The following is a 27996-nucleotide window of genomic DNA, read 5'->3' as shown; positions in this document are numbered from 1 at the left end:
AACCACAATTTGATTTAATTACCATACTTTATTTACTTCAAAAGAACCCAGCATAAAACCTCCATTACATGGCATAAACACTACATAATGTCCTATTCATTACAGTAGGTTTCTAGTGATTCAGGGGCAGGATCGCGTGCCTTAAAATTATCGTGTAATCTGTTACATTATATAATTTCATCTCGTTTTCCATAGCAGTTTTTAAAGAGTGCTTCTGCATATTAGCAAAGGACAAACTTTTCCAGCAGATCTCAGTCTTTCAGTACAGTGATTATGTCACAATAGTCCAACTACATCTCATTCTTACAGTGCAAATAATGACATTAGAATACGAGGAGTGGCATTTACACCTTGTTATAGTGCAGCTCAGAGAATAATACCAAAATGCACTATATGGCAGTATATACATGTCACTTACAGGGTTAGCTTTCTTTCCCTTTCACAGTTAGCATTTTCGTGAACACAGATTCATGGGTGAAATGGAGAAAACAGGATACATCAGAGGATACAGGAATAAATACATCTTTTTAAATGCATGATAATTTATACTGGTATATATAGCAGTTCTCTTATAATGTATGCAGATAGCTTTCAATGTTGTTTATATATATTCCGTTAATGTAGCTGCGTGGTTAATCTCCTCCCACAAATCAAACACTACCAGAAATTAATTTGCATGTGCTTCTGTGTGGCGTGATTAACAGTTTTAATGGTGCATAACACAATCCCATTTCAGTTGCATGGTGTTATAATTAGGACATTTTGGGGCCCAAAGGAAAGAACATGTGAAAGAGTAGAAGCCCAACACCCAAATGTGCCCACCCAGGGGTCTTATGGAGCTGTAGAGTCTAGGTTGGCTCATGTGATCATCCTAGGTGCTCATCTGACTGTGCGTGATCATTTAAAGTTTAAGAAATATCACCAGCTGAATAGGTTGTGAGTGGGTTGTCTTACTTGTTCTAGCTTTCACATTTGTTGGAAGCTGTCAGGTTTTGGAGTGGGGACCTGTGACAGCTGCTGTCACTTGCGTCTGTGGTGTGTCAGTCAGCGTGCATTGTCAGTGTTGTGGTGTTGAGGTGATGCAGAGGAGGAGAGATTCTGTCACTGGCTTGATCTGCTACCTCATTGCTTCATCCAGTTCTCTCACTTGCCATCCTCATGTCACTGTATAAGCATGTCTATCCTCCCTCACTCAACTGTAGACTATAGGGGGTACATCCTCCATCTCTCACTCCCTCTGCTGAATGCAGTAGCGGATCCTGGACTATAGAGGCAGTCTGATGTGCATGGCAGAACTATTAGGCCGTGCAGCCAAAATATAGATGCCACTCTCCCTCAGGAAGTCTGCCCAGGTCACTGGCCTGTGTAAAAGAAAGAAAGTTTAGTTAAAAAAAATTTGATTGTTGAACAAAATTAATTGTGTTTGCTGATAGTGTTGCATTTTTTTTATTTCTATACAAGAGCCAGCAGTTGTACATCTTTGTAACTGCAAATGAATGCCATGAAATAATACACCACACCACAATAGGAGTCATCCTGGCACCTCACTATAGTGACCATAAGAGCTATAGTTCTTGATCAGTCCTACTGCATGTACTTTACTTTGTATGACCATGAACTGCATAGCAGTATTTTCACAATACTGATATGCCCAGCTGATAATGGTCCTTTTAAGACATTTTTTCCTGGGACATTTTTGTCTTTATTTGATAGAACAGTGGAGATTTTTCAGACGGGAAGGTTGGAAGAGTACATGGGGACACCAAGGGGTCCGGGGTTGGAACTGAACTGAGGCCCCCGCCTCAGTTCAGGGCCTTGTGGCATATGGTCACACGCTCAGGTGTCCTTAAATAATTGCAATTTGATACATGTAATGATGGAAAAAAAATAATAATAATCACAGGTTAGTCTGGGAATCTTAATTTAATGCATTCTTACCAGTGTTGGGACTAACGCGTTATTAAGTAACGTGTTACAGTAACTACGTTATTATTGTGGTAACGAGCACGGTAACTAGTTATTATGCCAAAATCAGGAACGCGTTACTCGTTTCTGGGATTTAGATAGGGTCGTTATTCGCTACTTCGTGTGGTGGCTATCACGGAGCTTCCACAGATTCAGTAACATTAGCAAGTAGTGGAGGCCAGCAGGTGGATGAAGGAAAGGGGAGGCAGGAGGAGCAGAGACCCGAGGTGGCCGCCGGTCCGAGCGTCAGGTGAACTGAACTTCAGGTAAGAAGTTATGACCTGCAGTCTATCTGGCAGTGATGTGTCTGTCGTGAACAAAACGGCGCGACGCGAGTCGGCTCCTTATCGCGAGCCGTGGGGTTTTTTTGTTGTTTTTTCCCCCCCTCTTTCTCTCACCCTGTCTCTCGCACTTTTTTCCGCTTCACTCCGCATGCAAACCTCGTGCTTTGCACTGGGAAGAAGGGGGGAGGGGCGGTCAAAATGCCCGGGCCGATTTTTCTGTCCCAGTCCAGCCCTGTATGCAGCTCATCTGCGGTCTGGTGTTACCTACATCATCCTATTCAGAAGGCAGAATTTCCAAGTTCTGAGTACAATCAAAAGCACCACGACTGCAGTTTTCGTGTTGGATGTAAAAAGCTAGTTACTAGTTAGTTACTAGTTACTTTGAAAGTAACGAGTAACTTGAAGTAACTGAGTTACTTTTGATAGAACTAGTAATGTAACTAAATTACTAATTTAAAGTAAGTTACCCAACACTGATTCTTACACATCATGGTTTTTGAAAAAAAAAAAAAAAAACAAAAAACTTACAAATGAAGTTACTGCTGTATTTAATATAAAACCCAGTTAGACCTCTACCTAAGAAACTTCCACTAGTTTGTATTCATCCTAAAACACTGCCTGCCTGAACAGCTTGCTAATTGGCTGCAATTATTGCAAATAAAAATCTCAAAGTCTCAAAAGTCATGATATGGCAAAGAGGATTCACCCTAACCTCTTGGCGACAGCTTAGAAAGTGAATTTGAAGTCATTTGCATTGGAAACAGAGCTTGCAGCAGGAAGTAGGCAGGTCACGTCACTGTCCATGATGCAGCCTTCTGGGCTGACTTGTTTCACTCAAAATTACTCCTACGTTTCTGCCCAAGAAAGATTTTTACCACACCAAGGTCACAATGGACATGTGTAGACTGGTGAGAAGCATGAGTTAGGGTAAAAATTACTGCAGGCTTTTAAGGTTTCCTGTAAGAACTTCAGAAATTGGCATCTACTAAAATCGTTTATATACTTTCCAATAACTGATCACTTTGACCCACAGACTGACAAATATTAAAAAAAAAAAAAAAAGCAACAAACCTGCTGTCGTCATTCTTGCTCCTTTCACTGCCAGAGCTGGCTGGACTGCTCTCACATATGGGGCCAACATGACTTATACTGTACCAAAGAAAAAATGTCAAAAATGAAGTGGCAGTCAATGAACAATAAGACAGCTGCCATTGCCTATGAGGAAAAAAAGGAAATAGAAGTTAAATCATCATGTTATGATGAACGTGGCGGCACTTATGTTGGTCTTACTGGGAAATTGGAACATCCTACTTTAAGTCTTAAGGCTTTAAGCTGAATTTCCATTGACAATTAATATAGATCTTATTCCATGATTAACCAATTATCAATCAATCTGTGTTAGACTTGTGACCTGTACCAGGCATAATGCAGTCTGAATGTATGGAGCTTGGTTACACAGTATCCCTTAATTTGACAAGCTGATGATGAATGATTACCCATTTATTTTGTCTCCAAAATGTAAGAAATGTGTTTATATGATGAAGAAATGCAAACCATATGTTTTCTTAACTAGCTTTTTTTTTAAGAGATGTTTTTCCTCCAGTCAGCAAATCATTTAATGCAGTCCTTTCCAGGCAGTGAGATTTGTTTGACGGCATCAGCTTTTCCATCCAAAATCAGGATGTTCGCATGCGATTTAAAAAAAACGAAATAAAAATGATCTAAGATTTTATACAAGCCATATAAAATATGGTTCTTAAAACATTGCAACTGCCTATTTCATGAGGCTGTCTCCCACAAGTATTAGTCATTTTTTTAGAAGCTCTTAATAAATTCTGACGCTTAATCATCAGAAGCTAAAATTCATTTTACCTTTTACACCATTGCATGTGAATTTGTGCAATCCAAGGGAGCAGAGTTTTCTGTTTCATTTAGTATATTTGCTTTTTAATCAGCACAAATGCATATGGTTGTACTACATAGGGTTGCCCTAATGGACACTGTGCTCACCCAACTTCCATGCATGTGCTCTGAAAAGTAAGAATTTTAAGGAGAAGCACTCCTAAGGAGAAGAAAAGGATTTCTTTTAATCCCTATAATTAATAATAATAATAATAATAATAATAATAATGGATACTTTATTGATCCCCATGGGGAAATTACTTGTTTTTCTCTGCATTTGACCCATTCACTTAATTAAAGGCCAGATTGAATATTACCCATGTCTCTGTATAACGAGACCTGATCATCTCAGTCTCATTAAACTTGAGAGATTCACGTGTCTATGGTAGCTTTACATCCAGAAAGAGACACTTTGGAGTTTCTCCTTCCCTTAGGCTCCTTATGAAGCAAGGGTTAAATTGCACATTAAATCTAAACTGAGGGATTCTCCGAGAATACTTGACTGAGTAGTGCTCAAGGATGTTGAAGTGAGGGGAAAAAAGACAAGCCATGCAGTGCTGAGTCACACTCACCCACAATTCATAGGAGAGCAGAATCCCATGAGTCTGTGGGGGGATGCCGAATAGGTGAGAGGGATGGAATGGTACAGCTTAGATTTGACAGCACAAGATATCAAGTGGTAAACGAGCACATGCAGGCACACAGTGACAGTGATGGAAAGTGCATTTATTACAGTACAAATCTGAGGACATTTCAGTACATTTCTGACCTGCAGTCAAGCACTTTTGCATGTGGCAGTTACATCTTTAACATGCGAAAATCATCTGAACACGTATTCGACTGATGCACATACACTGTAAAACAAACAGAAGTAACCCCACCAGAGTTTTTTTTTTTTTCCATTATTACTCTGATGGGTCAGTCAGTGGTTACACTGTCAATTTTCCTTTCATTATTCCATCTACTGGGGAAACTAGTTGGGGTTCCTCACAACTTTAACCATAAATAAAGCTACTCGCTGCATTAAGGGGACACAAACATCAGCTGTGTAGTTCAGTCAAGCAACAAACTGCTTGTCTTGAGGTTATGACTGTTTGTCAGAGAGCTTTGTCAGTTTGCACTTTGTAGTGTTACACTAGATTGCATTATGTTGTGAGACATATCTAATATTGTGACTCAATTTTGATGCAGTCTCACATAAAGCCTTGCAAAAGGCAATTTATCCATGTTTATCCATGTGCCCATGTCAGCGTTAGAAACTTAGGACTCATACTGACAGTAAAATACTCTATTTAACAGTATACATAAAGGAAACATTACCTCGCCTTTGATGTACATGGGGTTATTTTTCAGTTTAAATATTTTTTTTGATATTATTGAAATGTACTATGTTTAATAAAAAAAGATGTAGAAAAATATTTTAATTCTAAGGACTCTTGCCATTTTTTCAGTGTTGCAGTGGTGCAAGCAGCGCCAAAATAATTTCTTTGAAGTCCTCTGTTATGTCTTCACTGAGCTAAAGGGAAATTGAACTGAAGAGCTTCTCTGCAGCAGGACAAAGAAATATTACACCCCAGTCCTGTTACAGTCCACACGTGCTGTCATGCATTGTCAGTGGCAACAATGACATTTAGTTTGCTTAACTCATTGTGGAAATGGTTATCAGAAGAAACCACAGTTGGATATTTTGACACTGCACAAATTTGGGGGTTTCACTCCATGCAGATTTTCTACAGTGGCCAAAGAAGTGCTCATCTTAACCCAAACGCTTAACGGGGATAGTTGTTCAAACCCGAGTCAGTTTTTACTGTAAGAATAATATTTGTACATTTTGGTGACTTATTTGATAATCAATATTCTCCTCATTATCTTGGAAACAAAGAATGATGAGATGCAAATTATGTAATCAGCAAATGTTGCAGTAGGAAGAGTACTGGATGTCTGCATTAACTGACATTTCTCCTTCATTTCGGATGTTATCATAATCTTTGCTGATTTGCATATAATAAAAAAATATTGACAGCAAGTCAATTATGGAGAAGTTCCATTGTTATAACTAATTATCTTTATGCAAATGTACATGATGAACACTACTGTGTAACGAGAAAAGCTTTCCTATAGTGTAGATGTCTTGGCAGTTTGGATTAGCTCCTTCAGAGTTTTGTATTTTAAATAAATAAATAAATAAATAAATGAATAAATATCCAGTCAGGTAAATACAACCCCAGTTCCAAAATGTTGGAATGTTCTGTAAAATAGAAAAACAGATTACAATGTTTAAACTGAGAAACCTTTGGATTTTAGGAAAAGATCATTTTGAATTCGATCTCACAGACATCTTAAAAGTGACTACTAGCCACACTCTTAAGAGGTGCACTTTGTCTTACTGAAATATGCCAAGGCCTTCTCTGCAAAAGTTGTTATCTAGATGGGAGCATGTTGCTCTTAAACGTGTACCGTATATACCTTTCTGGATTGATGGTCCTTTTCTGATGTGCAAGATGTCAATCTTAAGAGGCACTGATGCATCAGAGATGCAGGCTTTTGAACTGAGTGCTGACAGCAAGCCAGATGGCCCCTTATCTCTTGTTGAGAGGACGTGGCGTCCATTTTTTCCAAAAATAATTTCATATTTCAATTCACCTAACCAATAAACACTTTTTAACTTTAAATGAGTTTTATCCCAGAGAAGATGCGACTGCTCTGGATCATGTTTAAATGTTGCATCTTTGCATCACAGAGCTTTAACCTGCATTTGTGGCACACTGAATCAGTCACATCATTCCTGAGCCCAGTGATCCAGTGATTTCCATGACAGAATCAAGGCTGTTTATTAATGTAGTGCCATCTGAGGCTTAATCAATGGTATCCAATATTAATTTCAGCATCCCAAAGATTTATCAGTTTTCTCCGAAGCTCCTGATTATATTATATTGATGATTTATTCAAAGTTGTAACCATGACATAACCATTTATATTGAGGAACAGCATTTAATGCTATTGGCTATAGCAGTTCTGTCAGAGTGAGGAAAAAGAAAATTAAGTTGGCTGACAGCTAAAGTCTTTGTGAGCCCAACGTCACAAGGTACTCCTTACACCAACACGTTTTCATCCTAGGGTGTCAAATATTGCCATTCCGTCTGACGCAACTGGGATCACAGAGATACGCACAAGCTGTGCTTTGGCATCTGTGCCTTGGTGGATCAGCTGTGGCAATACAGTATGCCAAGACCTAACAGTCTACATGAAGAGGTAGGAAGGGTGGCAATGACAGTGGTATAAGTCACAGGCTGGGAAGCTTGTGTCCTGTGCAAGTCCTTTGTATTCCATACTTCATTGTACCGACTTTGTATTCAGTTGTGGGCTAGTTTTATTTCAAGCTCTTTTTATAACTTAAACTTTCACTTCCTGCTTGATTAAAACCTCCCACCATTAACCCTGCATTTTCACATGATCCAAGGCATAGCGCCAGCATTGTGCTCTTCTCCCAGCACATTGCTTTAACTAAATATCCATAATTCAATTATTTTTCAAAGCCATTTTGTAAGATTGATCTTTGCATTTAAAATTCTACATCATAAAACTAATTAGGACAATTTAAATTGAAGCTAGACATCTCAAGGTTAATCGCATGCATTAACATAAATAATGAAATATATTATAAGATGGGAAAGAGTATGGCATTTAAAGAGAACTAATCAGTGGGTGTAGTTTAATTCAAAATGCTGTCATATTGTGTGTTTGGATAAAAGATTATTGCAGCAGCATTCTTAAGACAGACTTTTTTTTTTCTCTTAAGACTGACTTTATGGCATTACTAGAGGTGGGTGTCACATTCATGTTATCTTGTTTCTATTCCCTAAGTGCCCAGACCTTTTATGCCATCTGCAGTTTGCATACAAATGACTCCCTAAATTCCTTCCAATTATCCCTGTAAGTGGCATGTGGTCTACTCACCTCACATTGCAGGACTGCGAGTCTTTCTTGAGCTTCTCGAACCAAGACTGCTGAGCTTGGCGGCATTCAGCTCGTGTGATTACACCATCTTTATCCAGATCCAGACCCTGAAACACTGACCTTGCAGTGTCTCTCTCCTTGGCAGTTAACAGACGCACCAGTGAGTTCTATAAAAAATAAAATCCAAGAAGTGTAAGAATAGCATTTACCTTTTAGTGATTTAAACAGCTATAATTCAGTAAAATTTACACTTTAGGGCTGATCTTAGCCATTCTTGGTCATTTCCTGTGACACTTTGACTGTCTGACATATTCTGCCAACATTGCTTCATCCCGTACTACCCCAAAGTCTCAGACAAACTTCAAATTTAACCTCTCAAACCACAATCCGGGAACCATCAGCTAGTCTGCAGCCTTAGCCTCTGGGGGGGGATATCCAGATGGGATAATAGATTTCTATTCATCATGCATGGCTCCATCCTCAGACATTGTTTATGCATGAAAAATAAATTAAAACAAAAAGCTAAAAACTTGCAAAATAGTTACAATAACTGTTAGCTTCAGGATTGCATTTAGGAAAAATACCCACTTTCCACACAGTATTGCAGCACAAACAGGGTTGTGATTTAAAAAAAAAAAAAAAAAAAAAGAAGGTTCATTGCATACAGACTTCACGTGCAAATACCTGTTTATAGAAATTAGTCAAGCCAAAAACAAACAAAAAAAGATAACTTATTGTCAAGGGACAAAATGAATAGTTCAGCTGTTGGATGCAAGCCAGATTTTTGGGCATTTTTTGCCTTTCAGTTAGTTTTTAGATTCAGACTGAAAAATGAGATCATTTCATCAACAGCTACAACGATTATTGTTTAAACACTCCCTTAGTCTGTAAAATTTAATTACATTTATATATGCATTTTTTCTATATCACAAGGAATAGAGTATTTTGAAGGTTTTTGGAGGTATAATTAAAGTGTTCTACAACAAAACTCATCAGGGCTATGCAGGCCATGGCTGAGTGTAAACCCAAACAAGAGTCATGGTAGTGGAAGAAGACAGTTCAGGTAGAGTTTAAAAATGCAGTGCTGATTTATCCCAATTATCTTGTTTCCTTAATCCACAACTATACCTCTGTGCGAAACTTCCTTAACACTGCCAGAGACTCAAAATAGAGAAAGTCCGACCACTCGATGTGTCCCTTCTTCTCAGGATCCAGCGCAGCAAACTGGGCCAAGACTTCCTCTTCCTGCTCATCAGTCAGGTCCTTTTCAAACTGCTGCTTGGATACAAAGTGGCGGTACTGAAGCAGCTCGTCTGACACCAGGCACGACTCTATAGCAGCAGGGAACAATTCATCACACAGGTCCTAATTAGTCACCTGGCAGTCTTCAAGATACATCATCTTATGGTGAGTGATTTTCAACAAAATGAAAAGCATCCTCCCACTGACTGCCATCCAGCAAAGTCACAGCCTACTACACATTTCAAAGTAGACTGGGTGGAGGGCAAATGCACTTTCTCAAGGAAACAATGTTGTGGGCAGTAAACGTCTGAGGTGACCACAGACCAGACAGGTGCTCAAGATTTCATCTGGGATCTCTTTGCTTTTAATCACCAAGCATTCCGGACATGTACAACCAGTGGCAAAGCAATACTGCAATGGCAGTACCAATTTGGGTCTTATGGTGATTTGTGTCATATCATCTTGAGAATATAATAGGTTTCGTTAATTTTTTTTTTTTTATATAATCAGATCTGCAAACTTTGCACCAACCAACAGTGCTGTCCCGTACAGTATATCAATAAAAGGTTAAGTATTAAAGTTCTTGCATGGCCAGCGTTACTACCATCTACCAAAACCAAATATCTTTAACCTGTATTCAGTAGCTCACCAGGGATGATCTTGCACTGCTTGAAGGTCTCCATGAGGCTGTACATCTCTTCTTCTGTGAGAAGTAGATTGAGATTGTCCTGCAGGAAGAGATGTGTGGGAAGAGCAGAGTATTACTCTTAATGCAGTCTCTTTTACAGTCAATTGGCATGCTGGCACTCTTGATAAGAGAATATACTTAAACTGGTCCTGGGAAAGTCTTTACAGGAGGTGAGATGAGGCCAGAGTATTACGCTTTGTAACATGATGCTCAGACCATTTCTTTTATCGCAAGTGGCACATTGCTTGATGGATGAACATAGTATGCTTAAACTAGTCCTTGCAATTAGCTACATGCATGTAGCTTTGACTAATGAACCCATTTCAGTGTTTCCTGGGTAATTCATGTAATGTGCCTTTTATGTCACTCTCCATAATGGCATCATAATTAAAAGAAATAAAAGGAGGTTTTCCAGATGTTAGGTTCACAATGACTTATTTCATAAATTTACATATAACGTTGTTAGCACTTAAATCCATGTGTCAACAAAAAGCAATTTGGCTTTAATAGGAGAAAAGACAGTTATGCACTTTTTGTTTAAATTAAGAGATTTCCAGATACACACAGGCCAGAGAAAACCAGAGCTGGAAAGACAAATGTAACCAAAGATGTGAGATAGTCATTTTATTCCCCAACTTGTTCGAATATCAGCAAAAAAGATGCTGCTATCTAAATTTCTACATTATTTATCACATAAGTGATGTGATCAAACTTTAGTCTCCTTGGGATTATTGACATAAGCCAATTCTAGTGTGTTTACATGGTCCTTGATCACCCTTACAATCTGTCAGGGCTTCATAGAAGGCACATTATGAAATCCAAATGAAATTCACAACCGCCCACACTTAGAAAAACAGATGAAAAAAATACCCTTAAGCTTGGCAAATTGAAGCAAATGGTATATGAAATAAGGCCAAATGAATAAAGCACATATGTCAGCCAAGTGTGATTAAAGTATGAGTTACTGTATAGCAAGTGTGTTGAGTGTTTCAGTATCAGTCTGACTAACACTCCTGCCAGTATCTGCATTTCCCCAAATATAAACAGATCAGATGGTTAGTGTAAGAACAATGCATTCTAATATAAAAATAAAGGGCAAAGGACACTAGTGGTTGGTCAACATGGGCACAACATCTTAATTTTTCTCTTCCTTTTCAATTTATAATCAAGATCAAAGTAACTATCATCTTATCACCTTACTGTCTGTATTTCAAGATCAAATGTATGTATCATACTTTCCACTCACTGGGGTGCTTGAGCAGGCTCAAACACCCTCATGAGCTTGAAATGGATAAGCAGTTAAGCACAGGGATGAAGGGAAGTATGGACTGTAATAAATGTAATTTCATATTTACTATAGAAATTGTGGCTCTATAAATATCTAAGAGCTGAAAGTGGGCGGTTCCACTTAAACAGTTAATCCCACTGACAAAATGAGTCACTAATTTAAAAAAGATCCTCCATTCATTGGACCGATTCATTCAAACTATGCACATCTGGTCTTGTTGGTCATTCCAGTCTGGGACACTCCGTCCTGCTTAAACTTGTGGCACTGGCTATACAATTTTAACAGGCTTATTACTACAAAGTGTCTAACCTGAGTGAGCTACAGCCAGACAGTGCAGTAAAGCTCCGCTGGTGTCACATTGTAAAAAACCTTTGTGTTCCTTCACAATGCTTTGTACTTTTCTTCCAGTGTGGATTTGTGTCCTATGGTATGTGCTATTCAGTTGTCTGTGCAGATATATTTCAACAAATGACAGCCAATTCTGAATCAATATTGTATAAAAATCAGTTTCATTAGTCATCCGTCTCCTCTAAAGCACAGAAAATCAGATATTGGGTCTGAAATGCAAATTGCACTCTGTGCAAATCGTCTCCACCAAATGCCTCCACTTCAATCCAGCACAAAGACTGTGTGAAGTTAAATGCCATGTTTGTTTTTGGAGTTTAGCAAAAACTGCTAATCCAAATTTTATTAAACTTTGTGGGGAAAGGAAGATATTAATGTGTGTACTGTTCTAGGCAAGCTCCTGCTGTAAGATTTTGCCTGATGTTAGGTATCAGAAACAATCATAATTTTGAGGTTGGTGTCAGTTTCTCCAAATTTAATTTCATTCACCAACTTCTGCATATAAGAAAAAGCCAAAGAGATGCTTCACTTATTGTATTGATATAGCTTATTGATATATGTGCTCTGGGGTTGCTGCACCTTAATAAGCTTGCAATTAACTTCATACATGTTCATATCTATTTATTTGCATGTGTCTGTCATTCAAGGAGTCAATTAAAAATCAACGTGGGAGGCAAAACAAATTGTGCTTTAATCATTAAAACTGTGTCCTTTGTCTTCAAGACATTTTTGTGCATCTGTAAGCCATTATGTGCATCAAGCATTACCTTTAGTAACACCAGCTGTCCGCTGAGCAATAAAACTGCCCATCAGCTACAGATGTCTTATTTGTCATCCAATATAATGTGCAGAGGAAATTTAAAATAGATTTAAGGGTTCATGCAACATCTACTGGCAGCATCTGAGAAAAAAAAAAAAAAAAAGCTCTCTAGGAGACAAAAGGCCTGCAGGGAACAAGGTATAAAAATAACACTTTCTAATCTTATGCTGGCAGATTGCATAAATAGCTATCTGAGACTGTCCTGTTCAAAAAATACAATGATGCGCTGGTGATGTGTTATTGCAGACAACTTTAAATAATCAGCAAGCCCTTTACCCAAGAAGTTATAAATATGAACAGGAATACTGTTCATAAACAGTATTTCTGTTACTAATGACTCCGATCACCGTGTGATCTGAAAGGTTTACTTGTAATGCAGTCACTTTATGAGGTAGTAAGAGTACGAGAATCATTACCACATACCTAGCTACTTGAAGAAATCAAGAGGTGCCAGGAGAGAAGAGGTGGGAAAATACAATACGGCAAATACAATAAACAAACTGCAGTTTGCCATGTCTTGGATAAATGATCCCTTATACTGGCATCTCATCAAGAACAGGAGTCAAAAGACATTGCTCTAGAATCAGAATTGCTCTATAGAGCCTTTCCCTATTACATGTAACTTGCAAAAGGGTGAATTCATAATAAATTATGAATAAAGTTACTGCTTTTGTTCCACATGCATAAATGAACACAACTCCTGTAGGTGACCCCATGTGGAAGTTATGGACCATACAGGCCTAGTTGCAAGCATCAAAGTGCTATAAAGACGGGTCAGTTATATCCACAGACCAATCCTTCTGCGCGACTGAAACTAAGCCACTATTGCAATCGCCTACTTTGAAGACTGTAAATCCACTTTCAAGGGAACTCAGTCCATCTGCCAGCAGCAGCCTGTAGTGCCTGTGTGAAATTAAATGTCAGATATGATAGAAGGGTGTGTGTGGGGAGGGGGATTTGAAACATCTGACTGATACACTAACAAAATAACTGGTTTCTTTGGCTAGGAGGACTAGAATTTACAATTTAAATAAAACATTGCTCCCGCCCCCTCACTGAATTGTCTCCTTCCGCCCTCATTCCTCACACACTGAAGAAGCTAGCCAAAGAACGAACCTTTCAGCGTCCTCTCGCAGATTGTGTGAAAACATCCCTCTTGCACAACTTTGGCATGTGATTTTGCTTCTCGGGGCTATGGCGCCCTTACTCTGCTATGAAAGGTCCCCTGGCAAAAGCGCTCTTTAGTTGTTTACGCTTGAATTAAAACAGATTGCATTATGCCTCTCACGGGGTCATCGGGGAGTCGTGGGTTTTGGCACTGGCACTGAATTTCTGATGAGAAACTGCCGTTTGTTTTATTGTTTGAATTACAGAAAAATCTGCCAAAACATTGCCTCAGTCTATATGAAATCTAACTGTAATAATCTAGACATAAAATTATGGAGACTTGCAATTTGTGAATATGATAAGTGCTTCTAACTATTGCCCGCCACAAAGTGGGATCAAATCCATCTCCATCATCTTCTGTGTAATGATCTAAATGATATTGCCGATTTTAGCCTATGCTCTCCACATGCCTTTACACAAAAGGCGTATTGTGGACTATTCCATATGCAATCTAACCACATGTAGAAAACCACAACCTACCACAAGACTGATTTTAACATGGCAAAAGCCACCATTTCAACCATAACTTCTATATCTGACATGAATTAACAAGCAGGAATTGAAAGCTGAAGGCAGCAACAGTTGTTGTCAACAGCTTTAATGACAACTGGCAAATTTACTCAGCTGTACTTAATTAATACACTAAGTCACAGTCTGTGACACTAAAAGGAAACAGAGGCATCATTAACTGTATTAGTTCCACCTGAGCTTTTCCAGACGTGACAAGTCATATTTGCTGTCAGAATGATACCTCAAGCAGCTACAGTGAAAACCAGTCGATGTGTTCTCACACCAGTAGTGTGACATTTCAATGATTGAGTTTGCAAATATTTCTATAACTTGCTCATTATGTTACTAAATTATGCCATTATCAAATTTAACAAATTAATGTTCTACTTTACCAATATATGTCCAATCTCCGTTTTGGAGCTTGGACTGTGCAAGGGCATCAGAGATGTTGGGTTACTTGGTGATTCTAAATTGGTTTCAAGTGTGAATGTGAGCATGAATGACTCTCCAATAGGCAGCTTGTTCAGGCTCTACCTTCTCATCCCATGACAACTGCGATAGGCTTCAGGTCCTCCTCAATCCCAAACTAGACAAGCAGCTAAGTAGATGAATGGATAGCAGTTCAGATTTTTCTGAATGACTGGCAAATAAGAACTGGTTGGCCTTTAGTGTTTATTACATATATATATATAAATATATATATTTAATACTAAACTAGTTAAGTTTGTGATTATGTTGCAAACATGACAAAAATAGCTGCATTTGTAAGCACTGAATGTTTTTAGCAACGAGCCCCGACTTACACAATAGTAGCAGCTCCAGCCAGTAACCGTGTGGGCTGTATCTCTCATCTCCTGCAAAGCTTCAGCACGCAGGTAGCCCAGCTCTCTCAGGCAGCCATCGTGAAATACCCGAGTGCAGATCCTGCAAGGGTACAGGTCGTCAGCAGTCCACACCTCGCACACGTCACACATCTCATCGCTTCGTGGCTGCAGGAGAAAGATTGCATCAGTGACAGAGCTTTTTTTTTTTTTTAGTTCTGCATGCTTCACAGAAATGTAGTGTCCCCCCCCCCATTTAGAAAAAAAAAAAACTGATAACTGCAATTGTGTTAACATGTAGTTTCTAAACTTCCTGACGTCCTTTCTTCATCTCCCATTAACCAAACCTCTATGTAACAGGTTACCGAGAAGAAATTAAGCATCAGTCCATCAGTGGTAGGAGTGTGGTGGAAGTGGTATTATATAATGTAGTTTGTGTCACGTACAGCACTTAACTGTCCATCTCAGGCTCAAATAAGGACATCACTACCTATGATGCTGTCTAATGTGTTCAGTGTCGGTTTTTAGCCAACCTCCTTGTAAAGTCAGCCAGGCTGCACTCTGCTGTCAAGCCAGGGAAAATGACTGCTGAATGCTTGGCTGCTTTAAACACAAAGACATTGCAAGTTTTCTTGGTACTTTTACACATCTATAAAAATGCTGCCAGGGCCATAGACAAATCCCTCTTGTCATATTCCTCAGTAAGAGTTTCCCTCTTATATGGTGAACCTTATCTGACCTGATGACTGTTCAGCAAGCCTCTCTATAAAATAATAACTTCTAAGAATGAAGTAACACTGCAACCATGCACAATATGGTACTTCAACCAAAAAGAAAACTTACCACTTGTCTGGGAGATAAACACATTTGCAGTTGGCACCAATTAAAAAGACCCTCATCTAGTAGAAGCAGTAGCCTGGCAAAAATTGGCACACAACTGACTTTGTCTAACATGAGTTTTTAAGGTCTTTTTAGGTCTATAAATACTTGAAGAATTAAATTTTGTAATGTTGCCATTTTATACTACTACAGTGGATTTTAAAATCAGAGAATCAAATTTTTATGGTGGCCCTGAGAGGCCAAACGGACTGTCACGTAAGAAAACACCAGCAATAAGAAAAATGCTGCAAAAGCACACAAAACAACAGAAATAGGAAAAAAAAAAAAAAAAGATTTCCAAAAGCACATGTGAAGTGTTTCTGGGGAGACAATAACCCGACGGACCAGTTGCAGGAACCAAAATATAAGAATTTCGCTGGGAGACACTTAAAAGAAGTGGAGGATTTATCGGTTTTGTGAGGAAAGATAAGAAGTGTGTTAGCCTAACTATTAGCCTAAAATCCGTCATCAGTATGAATCATGATAAAACACACCTACCGTGTTTTGGGTTCCTGCAACTGGTCCGTTGGGTTATTGTCTCCCCAGAAACACTTCACTTTTGCTTTTGGAAATCTGTTTTTTCCTTTTTCTGTTTTCTTTTTTCCATTGTCGTTTTTCCTATTTTCGTTGTGTTTTGTGTGCTTTTGCAGCATTTTTCTTATTTCTGGTGTTTTTTTAAGTTGCAGTCCGTTTGGCCTCTCAGGGCCACCATAAAAATTTGACTGTCCGATTTTAAAATCCACTGTAGTAGTATAAAATGGCAACATTACAAAATGTAATTCTTCAAGTATTTATAGACCTAAAAAGACCTTAAAAACTTAAATCAGCTGTGTTGGATCAAGGACACATCTAAAACCTGTAGGACACAGACCCTGGAGTTGGGCACCCCTGCTCTATGCCATGGCTTTGCCTAAGCCATGTTTGGAGCTTTTCCTTTTCTTTTCCATACTTCTCTACCCGTCATTCTTGTACAAATTAACCTTCGTTTTATTTGTCTAATCTTGTAAGCCCTGTACCTACATTCATGAAAGAGTAGACTGACTAAGTGCTTGAAACTGCTAAATGTTGTGAAGTCTCTCTTAACCTGAGAAAGAATTTGAGATTTTCCCCACTCGAGTCAACATCTATGGTTCTCTAAGCCTTTTGATATTGCAGAGCTTGTCAGTGCACTCCTATTTAAGAGCGTGCCAGCTGAATTAGGTACGGTTTTTATTTTTACTGGTATACTGAAAAAAAATAAAAACCAAATGCAAGTTCAACACTTGGAATAAATTCCTAAATTTTCATCTGCTTAATTTTCCATGGAACAACAAGAACTGGCCTCACCTGGCCATGCGGCTGCTTGACACTGAATTGTCCCTTTAGATTTCAGTATATGTATATGCAAAGTTTTCCTTACTAAATAGATGTTCTACTCTTAAAATAAAGTTAAAAAGAGTGTTACATAATGAGTCAGTGTCCGAGTATTTATGACCCTCATGTATCAGTCTTCTAACATTCCAATAGACACATCTATTACTATTGCAAGATAAATGTTTAGTGCGGGATTGTAAGTACAGTAAGTTGAAGCCATGTTTATTTATTCTAAACAGAAAACCTGATGGGACCATTGCTCTTGTGAACTACATGCTCTGTTAGTCAGCGTCACCCTGAATATGGCCACCTCTCAGAGCCAGCCAAAGCAGCCCGCCTACAGGATGCTCACTGTGAAGAGCCCTCACACACAATACATCACAGCCTGTGTAGCTATTAAAGGCCCAACAGCAAACAACTTCAAACTCATACTTTCTCACCTTCAACAAGGATGTTTAGATAAAGCTAAGGAATCTCTTTATGGATTGCCTGTGCTGTTCAATCATGATGCCTAATGTGAGGGAAGAAAACAGGTCACCAGATATAATAACCTGCTGTTGCCATAGAGATTATTTAACATCTTGTAGTCATCCGTTTAATCCCACAACTGTGAACCATCTTATTTGATTTTTTATGCATTTATTTATTTACTTTTTAATATATGACAAAGACTAGCTGCTACTACTACTACTGACTTTTGTTATTTAATACCTCCTCTTTCTTATACAGGTCCACTTCTATAGGCTGGTCATCATCAGGTTCCCTTTTGGGTCGCACAAAAGCAGGCGGTGTGAGCTGATGAGTCTTGTCAAGATCTTCCGGCTCTACTCCCTTCCCATCCCGTAACCTCGACCAAGCCTCCTGGTTGACGTTACACTCGTCTCTCGTTGGCGCTGAGGCCTGCTGGGAAGTTGATGGACTTGCGCTATTGTCATTCTCCTCTTGCACTGCGTCCTGTGTATTTTTCTCATCAGGATTGGTCTTGGCATGCCCTTCACCTTCCTCCACTTGCCCTTCTGCCTGTTTCACTGTGACAGCACGATCTTTAAGGCCCGCCTGGAAGGCAGAGACCACAGCGGTGCATTTCTGCACCTTCTCCACCTGCTGCTTCTTTGACATGAGCACTCCCATTGCTGTAGAAAGATGAAAGTAGAAGGAATAAAATGAGGAACTGTTACAAAATAATTATTCCCCCCCCCCAAAACTGACTTGTAAGTGACAAGTGATTGATAGCACCAGCTACAAGCCCACAGATGGCACCAAATTTCACTTCATATTTTGTTAAAAATCAACCCATGGAAATATCTCTGCACATCAGATCTTGCCGTTACTGAATGTCTTTAGTTTTTCCTGTTAGCGCCAATCTAATTCAATCAGCAGCAATTTCCCTGAACTCCTCTCCTTATTACTAATAAACCCTGACCATCTGCTCCGGCTCCCACATTTCTATATCATTCGGTAAGAAAAAGTTCAGTCCTTGTGCAGTGTTATTTACATGATTCAGATAAACAGAAAGCTGAAGAAAGCAGATCCCACAATTCACTGGAAAATAAAAAATAAAAGCCTTAACCTCATATTTCATAAAGTTTAAGGATCCAAATCGGTCCTTCTGCACCTTGAAATGATGGTACATGTTTGACAATGCATAACGAAATGTATCTACACTGCTTTTACTCACAAGCCACCTAGTTCATATCACTGAAGAGATCTATGCATTACAGTTCCTCATATCCAAGCTATGTTCATTAAAAAAAAAAAAAAAAAAAAAAAAGAGTCAAAAATGATACAAGTTGACACTTTTGAAATGAACATATCTTTGATATTAAGGAACTGTAATGTACAGATATAAAAATAATGTTTTTGCTAAAAGGTAAATTCTGAGAGCTATTAGCTAAAAACTTGGCACCTCAGCATGATATGGCGTTGATCCTAAATTTGAGAAAATCAGACGAGTGGAGACAAAACAGAGTATCATTTGGGCACAGGCAGGTTGGTATCATAGGAAAGGTGGCTGTTAAAAGGCAGAGGTATACCGAATTACACAAGTGGATAATCAGTGGTAATGGGTATTATGGATTGAGGAATCTAAAAGTTTGTCAAATCATCATCAACATGTATAGAAGAGGTCGAAAGAAAAAAAAAACATATCTACAAGCATCTGTAAACATGTTGGGCCAACCAACATTCAATGCTTTGAATGCCTTTTAAGAAGCTTGAAAAACTATTCCTGAACATTAAGGTTGCAAGTTCAGGCTGTGTTGAAGAATAAAGCTGCTCCAACCATATTTTGACTTTCAAGCTTATTAGAATTGCATATAATTTTACCTCATATACTTCATTTCCATGTTTGTTTGCACATAAATCAATAAATTGCTTCACTCATTTGTAATTTTCTTATATATAAGGAAATAACCAAAACTTGCTGCCTTCAGCCAGCTGTAGATATCGCACAGCACTCCTCTTCACCAAATAAAATTACTCAAAATAAGATAAGATCAACTTTATTGCTCCTAAAGCGGGGGGGGAAAAAATTACTTCACCCCTTTGGCAGGTTTTAAATGAGATTTTGCCCATTCAGACTATAGTTTTTTTCCTGAAACCCAATATACAAAAAAGGTCTCCCAGTTCATGACACAGAGGCTATGATCAACCCTAAATAAAGTGCAACAGCTTTGACTTTTCTGAAAACTGCAAGAGAGCAGTGTTTTTTTTCCTGCAGTAGAATGAGAAAGACAGCTTTTTTTTTAACAGACTTCACTTGACTCGTGTTTGTAAGGGTTTGCATTTCTGTCTTTGCCCATGTATAGTTTGTTTTTTGTCTGTTCTGTTATTCGTGTTCATTAATTTGGAGTCTGTTGATTTTTCTTTGTCTTTGCTTTGGTGCCTCTCTCACAATCTTGGTTAATCCACCACCTGTTACCAACCTGTTCTTCAGCCTGTCTTCAGACTTTGTCTTTTCTTCTCCAGTTTTACTTTCTTTTTTGTTGCATTTTTAAGTGAGCATCCCTTCTAGTTCTCTGCAGTAGCTTTTGTTCTCAGCTTTTTCAGTAGTAGCAATAAGGCTTCAAAGCTCAATTTCCATTCGGACTGACCTCAACATCCTGAAGTTTGATCAAGTCTGAACCAAGTTACAACTCCACCATTTCCAGGAAACTTAATACTGAATACTTTCAATCCCTAAACACATTTAGTGAAATCATGAACCGTAAGATGTGGTAGAGTGTTCAGCAAAATCAGACCGAGATCTCATTTACACTTAAGAGAAGCAACCTTGAATTGCATTATTGTGGGAGGGGGGTGGGGGGCGGCATTGTGGATTCAAGTTGATTACAAGGTACTTCTGGGACATGTGTTTTTTGCTCTGAAATACAATCCCATCCAACCATGCTCCACATACACTAAGTGCTTGTGTGAAATTTAATCACATTTATCGAAAGTGAAATAGGAGTCATTCCCCTCTCTCCCTTCCTAGCTTACAACTAATAGCCTGTCAGGCCTTATGTCGTCAGACTGCTATGGGACCCATGCTTCATAGACTCCAGAAACTACACTCATTTTGCTTGTGCCCATTTCAGCATAGCTTCACTCTTTATGGTTCCATGCATTTAGCAAAATAGAAAACCAATTTAGAATACATTTAAATCAAGTTTTCAAATGTACAAAGAAAAACAAACAAACAGAAGCACACCATTTTGTTTTGGATGGCATGCACTAAGTAGTGGTGAAAGGTCAATTCATCTGAGGCATAGCATCCCTGCAGAGATTAATTAACTGCAGCCCATCAGAACAGTAGTGTTTATTTAGCATATGCTATATAAGCTTACTGGGAAAATGCCAAAAATCATGCATAACCTGAAATATTTCCCACTGGGATAATGCCAAAAATCATGTATAATTTTGAATCTCAGCATGCTTATGAAAATCTAAAATAAATGGAGTTGGTGCTCAGGAGTACTAAAAGTAAAAAAAAATTGCAGGCAATCAGGAGACTGTTCTCTGCTGCTTGGAAAACCTCATTTTATTAGACATGTGAGTTTTATGTCTACTGACTCCCAAGTTCAGTGGGAGATTTTGGGACACATTGTCTTCCTCAAGGACAAGCACTTCATTTAGAAGAGCCGTCTTTCTAGGTACAGTGCCCTCCTCAAGCCCAATAAATGACCGAAGCATGCTGAGAATACACAATCATTAAAATACTCTGCTGGCATACAGAATACTGAATAGCCAGCACCATAACTGCAGGGATAACAATAAGCTCAGTGGGTTGTCTTTTACTACAGATGGGGTTAGACTAAAAAGGTTCTGCGTTCAGTTTCTTTTTTAAATGGTTGTAGTTGACATTTTTCTTAACTGCTTATCTCTCCAATATGGCACTTGTGCTAGACTCCATGCTTGCTGTCAAGGATTAGGGAAACAATTACATCAAAGTGAAATAACTTATAATAAATACAGTTGTCAACATACTGAAAAATATCACTGAAGAAACAAGAATAAAGGTGGTGGTTGTTGCTGACAGAACATCTGATGTGGTGGCACATTTAAACAATTGATGATGAATTGGAAGACTCAATGAAGGGATGATTAGGTGGATGGATGGATGATTTGGGAGTTTTTTCTATACATAAAAATAATGACAATTACAAATAAAGATCAAACCAAATTACAATACCACATGACTAATGCATCCACCATTTTAGAGTTTGTCTTTCCATTATGGAAGGCAACAATACAAGGACTTAGTATAATATAATAAATAAACATTCAACTGATGAACTATACATTTACATTGCATGGCAATCAGGCAATTAAAGGTTTAAGCAGAGTCTACTTAACTTACGAGGTCCTATGTTCGCATTCTGGTAGACATGCAGTAAAAGGCCTAGCAGGCCCAAAGGGTGGAGTTATATAGACTCCTGGGTGTGTCCAACTGATTGATTGGTACAGGATGTATGGTGGGTGTGGTAAAGGATTTAAAACTTACTATTTTAACAATCACATCAAACACCAGTTCGATCTTACATTTATATCTGTTATTTGAACAAAATACATATGAGCATATATTAGTCCGTTATATTTAGTCCGTGTGCTAGCACTGTGCACATGTTGAATATTCATTCTCCATTTGGCATGACTGAGCGGATGCAACAGCATGATGCACTTGAACAGTGCAGTATCAGTCAAACTTCAAAAGTCAGAAAATAATTAAGATAGTGGGATGAAAATATGCCCTGTTTGATTTATAATGCATGTCATGATTTATTCATAACGTCTGTTTCAGTTTTGCTTTTTTGAATACACCTACTTTTCCACCTTAGAAAACCCTTTTAATATTTCTATCATAGTTGTGGGGGTTTTTTTTTTTTTTTTTTGTTAACCCTAACCATAACCCTCACAGTCCTTAAATTGTTACAGTTTACCTCAAAATTGAAAAAAGAAATATCAGAGAAATATTCAAACAAGAACGCTATAATACAATAGCTTAGATATATGAACAGCCTGACTGCATCAAAGCCTTTGAAGAAGACACTTGCTCATAAAGAACACATAAAATTCAGAGGAGAAGTGGTGATCATAACAGAGGAAGGCACTGTGACTATTATGAGGACTTAATTATCCACTGAAGTGACCTTTCCACTCAGGCTCAGAGCGGTTCTGGCATCAGCATAAGGCAGTGACAGCTTTTAGATGCTAGAGATGCCTGCAAAGACCATGCTTACGCTGCTGGAAGAAAAAAAAAAGTTTAATAGCTTTTGCATGCTTGAGGACAAGGCTTAAAATAACCATACCATGACTGATACATTGGTTAAATGCTGCTAGCACAGCTGGATCCTCAGCTGGATCCTCAACTACTGTGCAGTGCAGATAACAGGCCATGCCACTTTTAATGGCATAATCAACAGAAAACAAATTGCTATGTAATGGCCAGCAAAGTGAATAAGCTTCATAAACAGAAGTGGCGCGGGGGGGAAGGGGGGGGGATGTAATAATAACAATAAGCTAAATGCTTATATGAGACCCAAGGTTTTTGTGCACTCTATCGAATCAATGCCATCTATGAAAAGCGTGCATAATTTCAATATGCTACAACGGCCAAAGTGACGGTCTACCTGTACTTTGAAACAAAAGAGAAAGAAACACAGGGATCACAACATTACCAGCTTCATCAATAAACTCCACAACCCAGTCCAGGGTTTAGGAAAGTAATGATAGCTTTCTACACTTGTATGCAAATTAAATATTGCCGAAGGAAAGAAGAGGTCAGGTTCTTTGTTTTCAGCATTTGTATTCTCCAAACAATGCTGGAGCTGACGCCACTCCTGATGAGCAAACGCATGTGCAGACAGAAGACCTTGTCATTTTCAGGTTAGCTTATGAATTTTAAAAATACTTTTTTTTTCTCCATGTGCAAGTTGATTCTGACAGAAATGGGTCAGCGCTTGGCTTTGATACCATAGTGCATTAGATAGAGCTGACTAACCTGTCACTCGCTCACCTTGCAAGTCTAAAAAAAAACCAAAGCGTTGGACCACAAGCCTGTCAAACCAATCAGCCCTCTTCCTGCCCGGCTGTCGGTTACATTTGTGAAGCTCAACACCTGCATCTGCGTCATACTCACGAGAGAGATGATCTCTTTTTTTTGGTGTGTGTGTGTGTGTGTGTGTGGGGGGGGGGGGGGGGGGGTCATCTTTGACACCTTGCCTATAAATATCTACATCAAATCATCTTTGAAAGGATCCATGTGAGTCAGACTGGGTTTATTTTCAGGCTACAAGGAAAGTTATAATTTTGTAGTGACACTGCTGAAAATAGACAAAATGAAGGTAAATTAACCACAAATTGACTTGACTACACATTTGCTTTGCTGTCATTTGTCGTTACCCGAAAACAGAAAACTGCTTAGAAAATGTTGATGAGCTCCACCAACTTGTTTACAACCTTTTTACTCACTCAACTGCTTATATTACTTTACCTATTGACTTTTTTTAACCCCCCTTCAGGTGCCAACTGTATTAAAAAGTGATTCCACTAAGGCTCAGCAGTCACCCACATTCACCCTCTATATTACATCTGATGGCCAATACAAGCAGAAGCGAGCAGGATAAAACTCCCTCAGGCTTGACGATCACTAGACTCCTGCAGGAGCCACTGCCTCGGCTACTCTGCTCTCCTTCCTGGACCTTTCTGAATGATTTAAATGCCCCTGAATAAAAAAAGATCTGGACCAAAGGGACGTAAAACAGGGCCATTCCTTAGAGCAGAACTTGACATATATGTCTGAGGAAATCTTGTACTGTGTGAGAATATTCTGAAGATAGTGAAGTACATCAGCAGTTTGGTCTTTTTTAGGTCTTATGTGATATATCCTGCCTTTGTCCATACAAAAGCCAGGTTTAGGGGAGTTTACCTATATGTTAATTTTATTTCCCTGTTTTGTTTATTTTATGTATATTTGAGTCCTAGAAAAATCAACTGTGCATTTCCGCTCCCGATTCATGTTGGCAAATGACTATGACTAGTCCTGAAATGATGATTCTCTCAGGAGCATCTTGATTTAATTAAAAATTGATAATTTCTGTGGGAGGTGGCGCCAAAGTGCTCTTGAAATCCTTGTGATTTTATTCTACTCCTCTGAGTGGTTTTGTTTTTTTTTGTAAGTGTCCACACTTCATTCATTTATTTAACACTCCCACGCCACATCAGGCAAAACATCCTAACTTCTTCTAGAGTATCCACTGACAGCAGTAACACCACACCATTTATCCGTGATGGTACTGTGTTTATAGAATTTGTGAAATGTTTATTTAAAGCAGAATCAATTTTCTCTTGTAGGCACAGGCCAACATTAAAGTCTGTAATGGAATTAAGTCATTAGACTGAGGAAAAACAGTCTACAGATAAAGATGAAAAATAGTTGTGATAAAGCACAACTGGTCTTTTTTTATTCATTATTCATTAAGTTAATACTGGTGAAGTAAGTTGGACCGTTATATTCATATCTTCCAAGGAGGTTTGATTAATTTTATTTTCTAGGAATCCCAAGAAGATGCTGAAAGCTCAGGTTAGATCGGTGTACTATGTGGCAGTATGGGATGTTCAGCAATTTAGTTGAAGCAACTTCATCTTTAAAGAGTAATCTTTTACGGGCACTGATTCGCATTGGCAGGACATCTAATCGCTTAAGAAGGCTACAAATATAGGATGATTTTTATAGATGGGGGGTGGGCGGTACTTGCTAGGGTATAATCCACTCATAATAATGGGTGCACTCACCAAATTATATTTGCCCAGTTTAATATATAAAAGCATTTTTTTAAGACAATATCACATCTGATAATTTATATCAAAGCTTTCAGCTGTTTTGGATGGATCCTTTGGAAGCAGAGAGAGATTACGGCTCCAATGTGAACATATCTTGTTAGCTTGTGAGCAACCAAAGAGTTGTTGTTTTTTCTTGACTGTTTCATTTGAGGCATGGTGCAAACTTAGAACATTTAGTGTATCCAGTTCTTTTAAAGAAAATAGCAAAACTGAAGAGAAAGAAAAATGTTGATGTTCTTTCTCCATTATGCATTTAACCATCTTCTAAAAGCTCAAAATCATACAAATAGACACAATTTCAAGCCACATTTGTATGTCTCCTTATTACGTGTGTGTGCATTCTCCATCATAAAAGCATTACAAGGATGCTACACTGTATGTGCCATTTCTCTTGTGCTAGGATTCTCTTCCCAAAGCTGTTGGATGTCACTGGTATGTGCTGATTAGAATCCCAACCAGCCCTCCTTTTCATTCCTTGTTTCAGTTGAGGGGGGGGGCTTAGAGTTTTTCAATGGAGGCACCACAAAGCATGCCTTTTCGTGGGAATGAATCCGCTTTTAGCTGAAGACCTCACCCACAGACCAGGGAAGCAAAGATCTGGAACTAATTACACTAACGAGTTCACCCAGATCCCTGTAAGAGCTAGTGAGTGAAATCATTAACACTCATCTAAAATACGCAGATGTACGTGCACCAGGACATAGAAAGGAACCTAAATCAAGTCAAAGAGCTTAAAGTTGTTTCTGTTGCTTTTTCTTGGCCTATCCTGATCCAGTTCTTCAACCAGAAATCTGCCCCTCTGTGTTTACCCCCCCCCCCCCCCCCCCCAAAAAAAAAAAAAACCCAAACAGTTCTCCCTCTGGCTTTTCATTGTCTGTTCTCTCTTCCATCTAAAACATTCTCCATCTTATGGCTCTGCAAATGCATATAGGGGTTTGAAATTCAGTTTGTGAACGGCCAAAAAAAAAAAAAAAAAAAGGAAACAGAGAGGTGTCTGAATGGAGGTGGAATTTAAATCTCAATGCATCCTTACACGGGAGACATCATGTTGGCATTCAGGCTCTGCCAGCCAGAGAGCCTGAGCCAGCGATGCTCTCAAAGGCTCTGAATAAGCACAGAACAGGCGGCAGTGAAGCAGGTCAGGCTGCAGAGATCTGCCACAGAACGAGGTGCAGCACTGCCTCCTGGGTTAACACCGAAACTGGCTTGTTTGTTTTCGGACGTATGAGTTGTAAACAAAGACTGATGGACAGCAATGCTCCCCTGAGTGGGGCAGTGCTGGGAAAAACAATTGAAGACGGCAAACTACAGTTAAAGAGTGTCTGCTACAGAGAGGGGCATGAGTTCCAGATGACTTAATTGTGCCATTAGTTGCAGATCTCCCATCATAAAAAAAAACAACATATTTTACGTGCACCAGCTGTAGTCCAAGAACTTCCCTGCTTTCACCCTCGTTTCCTGCTGATTTTGGTGCACTGTTATGAAATGAGCAGACGGAGCTACCAGGCTTTGCAATGAGAACTCTCTAGTTTGATGCCAACCGCGGCGCGCATCCACACCCATATGAATGCTGACCTAAATATGCTTCCCATGCACGCATCTGTGTTCAGGGTTCCCCGCAAATCCACCTTAAGCGAGTTCAGTCACGGCTAAATCTGAATCAAGACTGGCATTTTTTCCCCCCATGCAACATTTTACAAAGTGGTACAGAAAAGCAACGGCTCTTATATACGTTGACTCACCGTAAAGGGTAAAGGCTGCTGTTCACCGCGACTTTCTGGCGACTTTATCCTTCCTGACTCAAGCGTGGCCGTCGGGCATGGCAAGACTTGGCCCGAATGAAGTATGTGAGCCTTTACTCGTTCGTCGGTACCCCCGCAGGGAGACGAATGGCACAGCAGTTTATTATCCCTTGCCCTCACAGTCACACAGAGAAAATTTACAGCTTCTTCCCCCTTTTAGCAGGAATAGAGTCTTCCCCAAGACAGCCGCGGACAGCTCCGGTGCTGAAATCTTGTTTCCTTTTTTTTTTTTTTTTTTTTTCTTTTTTTCACCCACCCTCCTTCCTGAGCTACTCCCTCGGCATCTGAGGAGACACACAGCCTGCTGGCAGTTCAGTTTAGGCAGGATGAGACGTCGGTGCAGACTCACAGACGGCCAGTGGAGTTAAATCAGAAATTTATGACCATCTCGAAGCCCCCCTCCCCTTCCCGGGTGCCCCGACGACTTAGTCCTGATCATTCAGATTAATAACTTGTAGGATACCCAGTCTTGAACCTGGATAGTGTTGATTGGCCAGAACCGTCAGGACACTGCAGTTCCCCCCTCCAAAAAATGACGTTGGGAAAGAGGCTTCCTCAGCAGCCAATTATTTCCAACAGAAATTTAAAACGTAATGGATGCTTATTTTAAGAATCAGAGTGCAGCTTGGAGGTGTCAGTCCCATCTGAGACACA

The 27996-nt window shown here is 39.1% G+C and overlaps 1 protein-coding gene across 4 annotated transcripts; it reads right to left on the bottom strand.

Annotated features, from left to right (window-relative positions):
• Window positions 1–8: 8 nt before the first annotated feature.
• Window positions 9–27789, bottom strand: phf24 (PHD finger protein 24). 4 transcript variants are annotated; one of them, XM_026174274.1, is made up of 9 exons: window positions 27283–27789; window positions 17933–18354; window positions 14972–15157; window positions 10000–10078; window positions 9237–9439; window positions 8109–8275; window positions 4724–4756; window positions 3321–3398; window positions 9–1361 (listed from the first exon to the last, which is right to left on the bottom strand). In XM_026174274.1, exons 2-9 carry the CDS (start codon window positions 18350–18352, stop codon window positions 1265–1267), a joined length of 1263 nt encoding a protein of 420 aa, XP_026030059.1. In that variant the 5' UTR covers window positions 18353–18354; window positions 27283–27789; the 3' UTR covers window positions 9–1264. The 4 variants fall into 4 exon arrangements, with proteins under 4 accessions (XP_026030059.1, XP_026030058.1, XP_026030057.1 ...); XM_026174273.1 differs by lacking the exon at window positions 27283–27789 and adding an exon at window positions 22059–22121; XM_026174272.1 differs by lacking the exon at window positions 27283–27789 and adding an exon at window positions 22054–22119.
• Window positions 27790–27996: the final 207 nt, after the last annotated feature.

The sequence above is a fragment of the Astatotilapia calliptera genome, chromosome 7, assembly GCF_900246225.1.
Source record: "Astatotilapia calliptera chromosome 7, fAstCal1.2, whole genome shotgun sequence".
Taxonomy (NCBI): Eukaryota; Metazoa; Chordata; class Actinopteri; order Cichliformes; family Cichlidae; genus Astatotilapia; species Astatotilapia calliptera.
This window is presented reverse-complemented; position numbering and strand designations above follow the sequence as displayed.